The 8,458-nt window shown below is 37.3% G+C and overlaps 1 protein-coding gene across 3 annotated transcripts; it reads right to left on the bottom strand.

The window, feature by feature from the left end:
• Window positions 1-940: 940 nt before the first annotated feature.
• On the bottom strand, window positions 941-7,340 carry npl (N-acetylneuraminate pyruvate lyase (dihydrodipicolinate synthase)). Of its 3 annotated transcripts, none has more exons than XM_010775205.1 (12): window positions 7,229-7,340; window positions 6,885-6,967; window positions 6,649-6,722; window positions 4,511-4,598; window positions 4,352-4,409; window positions 3,000-3,075; window positions 2,753-2,845; window positions 2,483-2,628; window positions 2,315-2,361; window positions 2,134-2,218; window positions 2,000-2,039; window positions 941-1,890 (listed from the first exon to the last, which is right to left on the bottom strand). In XM_010775205.1, exons 2-12 carry the CDS (start codon window positions 6,962-6,964, stop codon window positions 1,745-1,747), a joined length of 933 nt encoding a protein of 310 aa, XP_010773507.1. In that variant the 5' UTR covers window positions 6,965-6,967; window positions 7,229-7,340; the 3' UTR covers window positions 941-1,744. The 3 variants fall into 3 exon arrangements, with proteins under 3 accessions (XP_010773507.1, XP_010773509.1, XP_010773508.1); XM_010775207.1 differs by having other exon boundaries at window positions 7,211-7,324; XM_010775206.1 differs by lacking the exons at window positions 6,649-6,722; window positions 7,229-7,340 and having other exon boundaries at window positions 6,885-6,969.
• Between the last annotated feature and the right edge of the window lie 1,118 nt (window positions 7,341-8,458).

Raw genomic sequence — 8,458 nt, 5'->3', positions numbered from 1 at the left:
TTCAAAACACCATTATATTTGCTTTCCATGAATGCAGTGCTTCTTGTAGAGTATACGCACATTATATCATATACAGGCTAACTATTTACCAGGATGATAGCAGTGACCAAATGACAAAAAACACAACTTTAATAGCTCTTAATTGACAGTCAGTCACTCAGTCACTCAGTCTCACACACACACACACACACACACACACACACACACACTTTAGTTCACAACAAAATCAACAGCCTGGGGCGATGGGTTGCTGAACATGCAAATACTGCACTTGTTATGATTTCAGATGTTTTATTCGGGAGCCAACTGATGAATCATGACTTAGATGTAGAGAAACAAAAGCAATAAACATTAATAAGGAGGTGGGACAGAAACACAGCTACAGAATTCTCAAAAGCTGTGACTAAATGTTGTTTTTTTATAATGCTTTTTATTATCACATCTGTTTCCATACTGATTCTCTAAATTCACTTTTTTTTAATTTTTTTTTTTTAAATGGCAAATAGAGATGTATTGAGAGCGACCACAGGGGTTAAAACAACGCTAACAAACCTTGTAGGGAGGCATTTTGAACAGCAGTGATCTACAGGTTTGGCCCAACCATTGACAAGGTCAACAATTTGCACGTAGTAAGAAGTACAAAAAGGCTATTACATTTCTCTAATTTTTTTTTTTTAAAATTCCCCAAACTCTAAACTTAGAATCAGCAGAAAGATATCCACACAGAAATACAATTTAACTATCAGCTAATACAATTAATCAAACAAGCACAGTTAATCTGGCAAACTATAATTTTTTTTAAAGGAAATGTTAAATACAGAGCTAGGATACAGGAACAGGGAATATGCAGAATTTCCATCAGTATGATTGTGCAGGTTTTAGATATTATCTGAACTTCTGATTTTGTAATGGAACATAAAAAACAGACATCAAGTCAGAGACCAGTAATTATCAATGGCTTTATTAGTAAGACATTTGTGATTAGCTGTTAGAAATAATACAAAGGATTGGTAAAAAAAGTCACTGTAAATGTCCCTTTGCTAAGTCAAAAAAGGTTTTATGCTCCCCCGTAAAAACGAGGATGTTTCATAACACCCTTTTCCCTTATGTTTGGAGTGTTCACTTTTCATGTAATATTCTTCACATCAGAGCACCTTTCATCCTTATTTTTCATCTGATGCTTAAACCCTGAACCAGCTTAAGGGCAGTAACTTTGATTTATGAAAAAGAAAATTCCAGTCATTCATGGCAAAACGTTCTACCAACCTGAACCAGCTTTAAATAACAAAGCTGTCACGCCTATTTAAAACGTATTTTATGTAGTGTATTCTAAAATATGTTTCATGTGCGAGTGCATTTATGAAAGATGAAATTACCAAATCCCTCTGCAGGCCAGAGTCAAACAGTCAACGCAGAGAGTTTTAACCAGTGAACTATCCGGTGGCTCTCATTTTTTTTTTTCTGTCACGTTGCGCGTCTGACAGAACAGAACTCAAACAAATGAGATTCACCTCACACAGTACAGAATAATAAAGTAACACTGTTAACTTTTGATAGCCCCTTTTCTCTAAATGTAACAAACTAAATGGCAAAAAAACCACGGGTAATATGGGTAAGTAAATTAACATTTTATAAAATGATCCATTCGAATATTGGTTAAAATATAACATTTCCCTGCTTTTAATACTAAGATCTGATTGAAAGTTGAACCGTTGAGGGACTTCAACTATCCAGTATGAAAACATTAGCATTGAGGAAAAATGCTTTCATATTTGTGTTTGATGGACGCAGCGACATCAGGATGACACGGCATCACCGGGAATCGGGGGGGCCCGAGGCTCAGGCCGGACACCTCCACCATCAGCTGCTTATTCACTCCCACATCAAAGCCTGCAAACAAATATAAAATAGTGTTACAGGTGGAGAAATACTTCTAAAACACCATTCATTAAATTACATATATTTGTTACAAAATCCTCATGAAGCAAGTGTCTCTCACCGAGTTTCATGGCCAACCCGAGAAAGTCTTGCAACTTGAACTGCACATGGAAATGAAACAAATATGTCAGTAACCACAAATGATGTCAAATATGAATGAGAAGTTGGGAGCAACAGCATGGAGATGGATGGTACCTGTATTGTCCTGGCTTCGACAAGTTCGCCTTTCTCAAATGCTGATAACAGCTTGTTGAATTGGCATCCTACATAGTTATATGTGCTGCGGGCAGAGAAATGAAACCAGTTTAAATGTATAACTGTTAAGCAGAAAAAAACTAAAAGGAGACAAACTGCATGCAGGATCACAAACACTGACCTTCCAACTGCTCCGTCGGCTCCCAAAACCAGACCCGAAAGCATTTGCTATAACAAAATGAAAGATATTGATATTCAGGCTGGCTCTACTGTAGAGTCATAAAACGTCACATTGCATTATTAACGGCTACCGATGGATCTCAACAGATGTGGAGGAATAAAAGCTGACCTCGTCCACGCCGTAGAGGAGAGACCAGTTAGGCTTCATGAGGCTGAAACACAGGCCGAAGTCCATCAGGTCAATGCCGCTGAACTTCACACCTCTGAAGGAGGGAATCTCCTCCTCAATGCCGACCAACAGATCTCTCACCAGCACTGAGAAAAGAGAGAAAAAAGGCCTTGCTGTCATCAAACACGCTCTGACATTCAATGTGCTTTTGCCATAGTTAGGGATGCAGAATTCTTCCATTTCTAAAAGTGCATAATCAATGGCACTAACCATTAACTCCAGTGATAGACGGGATGTGATAATAGTAGAAAGGCAGATTTGGGGCAGCTGAAGCCACAGCCTTGAGGTAAGACCTCAAAGCATCTGTAGGATGAGACGGGAAATAACGGTCATATTTGACTGAGATAGACAGGTAGAGTTGACATGTGAATGAAATGTAAAAGTGGGTGTTAAGCGGCACACATTTGCATTTCAAGAAGTGGAAACACATGCTTTTCCCACAAAAACTATTACATACGGGCATTCTTGGGCTTGAAGAAGGAGGGGGAAATGACTGCAATCGAATCTGCCTTGATCTGTGCTGCATGGAGAGCCTGCAGGGAGCATGAACATTGAGAAATGAAAACAAAGGCAATTTGTAGTTCATGCTACAGTACGTTGAATATATTACAAATTATAGTTTGAACAGTCAACCTTTACTTCTGTTTTTTGATGTAGAGATAGTTTAGTTGCCTTTGTACAAATAAATCCACTGTACCAAGTTCTAGTCATGCAGTAATTCAAGCTGACAATTTTTTTAAAGAAGTAGTTATTACGTTTTCAGAGTGAAATGACAGATCTGTTAAATATATAGCTACAGCCATCAGGAACAAGGACTAACTTTCGTTAGTCCTGGTTTGCTTTTGTAGAAACCAGTTACTGTAGATAGCTCTGTTAAACAAAGTCGTTCTACCAGAATTTAAATTTAAATGCATGTTTGCTTTTCGTTTGTTAAACCAGTTTAAAAGTGCATCAATAATGCTCTTTTTTTCTTGCCTGGATCCAGTAACTTTTCTAAAGCCTCTGGGTACCCACCAACTGCTCAGAGTCAATAGTCACAAAAAAAGTCACACTCGTAAAATGGTGCAATTCCTTAAATGCCGAACTATTCCTTTAATGGGGAATGCAATCCCATACTGACACAGCTCAATACTTCCAAGACACCAGAGTGACTGATTATTTGAAAGACCACAATCATTTTCTAGATTAAAGAAGGAACAAAACATGGGAAACATTTGTGTATTCATCAGGAAAGTGATATATACTTTTATATCACCCTCACCGTCTTCACTTACGTATTATGTAAATACTTTCTGAACTAAGCTGCCAACGCAGGCTGAAGGAAATCACATCCAACATTAAAACATATTAAATCATTACTATGGCTGTGAAATCAGAGGAGTGGGAACTGCATTGCTATTGGTTAGTGCTGTAACATCAAGCAGTTTTTGGTGACCTGCGCTTTGCATGTAAGCTATAGCATTACAATTGAGAGAGTAGCAAAAGTCAGAAAACTTTCTAACACTCCCATTCATCAAACTGTAAATACATGCAGGAAAAACATTGCTTTCAACAAAGCAAAAACCCAGAAGGTAGAATTGTCAATGTGGCATTTAAAAAGAGGAAATAATCTTGTATTAATTCAACTTAGTTTTTAAACAAGACTTGCCTTTAATTCTATGTGATACTTACTTCCTTCATTCATTTAAGAGCCTCAGTGGGACCACGCTTGTCCGATAATAATTAGTAATCATACTTCATGAAACACACTTACTATTCCTCTTGTGTGTCATGTCTTTTGTTTAACGTTCACATATTAAAGCCACTCACCAGGTCTTGGGAATCTTTAAGACTCATGCAGCCGACATGCACAGCAACATGATCCATTCTGTAGAGACATGCACACGCATACAAAATAAATCTCACAAACTGTTTCTGTTTCGTGACCCTCAACACATTTCCAGATAAAGATGATGAGTGGCCACTTACTTGCCCTTGGCTTTCTTACACCACTCCTCAGCCAGGAGCTTCCTCTCTGCGACAGTGAGAGACATGCTCTCTCCGGTGGTGCCATTCACTGAAAGCAAGTAAAGTCTTTTTTAATCAATTCTGTTTCCCATGTAACAAAAGCACATCTAACAGGAAAGGAAAGGGAACAAACACACATGGAACTAGCTGTGATGAATCAGAAAACAATAGCCCACATTAAAATACAATAGGGCTGGAAATACCTTGATATCCATATTGCAACAATATGGTAGGCTTGACAATACTTTTTTTTTTTTTAAACATTAGCACAATGCAAATATTTTTATAAATAAATCATCAGTAATGTGGACTTAGGTGGAAGTGAGCAAAGACATAATACAAAAATAAACGTTACTATAATGCAGCCTTTAAAACCAAAAAGAGACACTTATTATTTTTAAAATCCAAAATCTATGATGATATACAGTCTCAAATCATAATATTTATATAATATCAAGTTTTGTGGCTTTTACTGTCATTCGTACATAGCTACAGTGTAGTCATGACGATGACAATCTTAGGTCACAGGCTCCTCCAACAGTGCAACACAATATAACAGATAATAGTGCAAGTAAATTAAATAGAAATAGAGCAGAATAGAGCAGAATAGTCCGTATACAAGTAATTGGAATATTGATATATATAAGTTGCAAACAAACATAAACAAATCAATATACCGCCCTGTCCTAGAGTGTGCAATGCGTGCTGGGACATAATCAAATATGGCAAATATGGGTAATGTGGGTTATGCGGGTTATGCAGGCAGTAACAGGAGGATAAGAAAAATGTTGAGTACGAACATCCTCTGCTGGGTGAGGTCACACATATCTTCACAGACAGTAAAATGGATATGCAGCGTTAACATAAGGAGAAGCTTAGTTGGAACTATGGGGATTAATGGGATTGATTGAATCTATGTGAAATCTAACAGAAACCAGAGTGATATCTGATACACAGGAAATAATGAGTAGTCTTGATAAATAGGGAGATAAGGGCAGACTCTGGGTGTTTCTCAATCTTGAGTACGCTTGCTTGGTAGTCTTGCTTAAGAAGTGAGGCAAGAATACTTACAATAATACATTCCTTTGTTGCCAGGAAGGTAATTTAACACTAAGTTAACTGAAGAGCAACACATAACTAAAAGTAAGGGTTTCTAATCTGCTATTCCTGGGAAATGATATGAATTTAAACTGTGTTTTTGTTTTGCATTTCAAATGACAGATAATGCCTTCAACTTGTTTGCAAGGCCTAAAGACATTTGTAGTAATTTGGTGAGCAACATGTAAGCATTAATCCACAAAGCACAGGGATAATGCTATAATGTCATTATTTGAGATCATTGTTTTTGAAATACATATTTTAAATGGAATATTAGGGCGAATAATTCCAGCTGATGTGTCTTTTGAGAGAACATCTGCACTAAAAACAAGGACATGTGCATGTTTTGAGGAAATGATTATGCGAGTCTCACTATGAAGCAATATGTGTCAGTTACAGTGTGTTCAAAACTGATTATTTTATTGCTGTCTGAGCAAATATAATCTAAACTAACAACCAGTGGTGTAAAGTAACTAAATACTTATACTATAATTAAGTAAAATGTTGAGGTACGTCTACTTGACTTGAGTATTTCCATTTTTTGATACTTTGTACTTCTACCCCACTACAATTCAGAGGTACTGAATTGTGTACTTTTACTCCAATAAATGTATTTAATACCTTTAGTTAGTTACTTTGCTGATTTGGATTGATAATGTAAACAATTAAATCAGACTTTAGCTACACCTGGAGTAAATTCTAAATCCACCCTGCAGTATACAAAATCATTCAAACTAGCTCAACCTTTACCAGCTTTGATAACACATCTGGCTCTTCCACTTTTACTAAAGTACAAGATGTACTTCTCACACCTCTGATAACACCTAACGGAAGTTGGGTATTGCTTTTCAACCCGAAAGGAGGGATAACACGGTTAACAGAGGACCAACAAATATACAAACCAAAGAGGTGAAACATAAATCATGTAATACTGCGTTGGATTCAGATTGCAACAGATATATTTACAAATAATAAAAAGAAAATTCCACTGGTAAACTTACCAAATATCTTTATTACACCTTGCCTCTCTGTCAAGTAGTCAACATAAGGTCCGATCTCTTTTATGTTGATTTCACTGTTTTGGGAAAATGTGAACATATCGTTCTAAAAATCTGATGCTTCAGATTTACAGGATTGTGCAACATTTCAGATTTCTCCAAAGTCATTCCTCACTTTCAATAATCTACACTTTCTCGAACAACAAATACAACAAAAAGGATTCATAAAGGCTACTCACCCTTCTTCGGTGAGTGGAGTAAACGTAGCTGCAACCAGACCTGTCAGCAGTTTTTCAGAAGAAGCGGCCATGACTGCCATAAACTAAAATAAGGTAGAAATAAAGAACAAATTAGATACAAAAGAAAGAAAAGCTAGAGAGCAAGAGGAACCACTGTATTGCTGTTAAAACGCACATTTAAATGAATACCAGTCATGCAACTACATAATACACGTTTGTAAAAATATACTATACATAGGCTACATGCTAACAGCGATTATGAAGAGGAAATCCAAATACACTGAAGTAAAGTATTAAATTAAAATAACATTTCAGCTCATGCCCACCTGTTCGTGCTTTCTCACCTGTTCGTGCTTTCCCTTCTGTGCGTCTTGGGCATCAATGATGACTTTTGGGTTAGCCTGGTTGCTGGGTCTTGTGATGTGCGGATGTTCTTCTTCTTCTTTTCTTTAATGGCGAATCGCTTCCACTTGGAGCATACATCGCCACCTACTGTTGAGTTATTACATGTTCATTTTAGATCCTTGCCCTTAGACCAGTGCTTTTGAGGAATTTGAAGATCAGCTTGTTTGCTTCATTTCTTGATTTACTTTCGTATATTGACTTGAAATCCATGTCCTTGATGTTGAGTTGTTCCAGTGCAGTTTTCAGAATGAATCTTTGTCTGTTATAATCCGGGCAGCTAAAAAATACATTGATGTATTGTCTCTGACTGTTGGCAACCATCACAATTGCCATTTGGATGTTTTCCAATCAGATGCAGTGATGAGTTCAATCCAGAATGTCCCAATTCTATCCTGCTGTTAATGCTCTGTTCTCTTCTACTACTCCCCCAAGTGCTTCCTGTTCCTACTTACCTTTGTATCTGGTATAGATGTCTTCCTTTGGTGTTACTGTGGCATACAGAGCCATCAGTGGGTTGATATACCTACAGTATTAGTAATTACATGGTTAACATGATTTGCATTTAGTACAGCTCATGTTCAGAGTGTGGTGAGAATTGTCTGTGTGTTTTCTGATAATGAATGGTTGGTTTATTGTTTGAAAAATGTAGTGTTATCTAGCAGTATGTAGTGTCTAACTCCGACCAGCAGAGGGCGAGTTCGCTACACTGTGTTCGGGGACAAAGTGAAGTCTCGCGTGAATACATTCAGAGAACGTAAACACACACTTGAGTGAAGTCACGGTGTGGCGAACTGTGATAATAAGATACATATTTTTGCTCTTTGCAGGTAAGAACGGAGAGTTGGAATTGTGTAATTGATGGGTGAATATGTTATGTGTGAGTTTATGATCCCGGTTGGATTTTATGCAGGGGCGGCGCCAGGGGGGGAGCTAGGGGTTGCTGAAGCACCCCCCAGGATTGCCAAAGCACCCCCTAAGCACCCCCAAGAAATATGTTTTTTTTTTTTTTTTATTAAATTAAATTAGAAAAATTATTGATTACATCAATGCAAATGTGAAACAAACAAATGTTTGACCAAAAACATAAAGCCAACACAGGTGATTAGGCCAATGGCCAGCACCCATTCGATTTTTGACCTACCCATAGGCTAAATTACTTTGTGCCACTT

This window comes from Notothenia coriiceps, unplaced genomic scaffold (assembly GCF_000735185.1).
Source record: "Notothenia coriiceps isolate Sejong01 unplaced genomic scaffold, NC01 NC01_scaffold00015590, whole genome shotgun sequence".
NCBI classification, from domain to species: domain Eukaryota; kingdom Metazoa; phylum Chordata; class Actinopteri; order Perciformes; family Nototheniidae; genus Notothenia; species Notothenia coriiceps.
The sequence above is the reverse complement of the archived record's forward strand: the minus strand, read 5'-3'. Positions and strand labels throughout refer to the sequence as shown.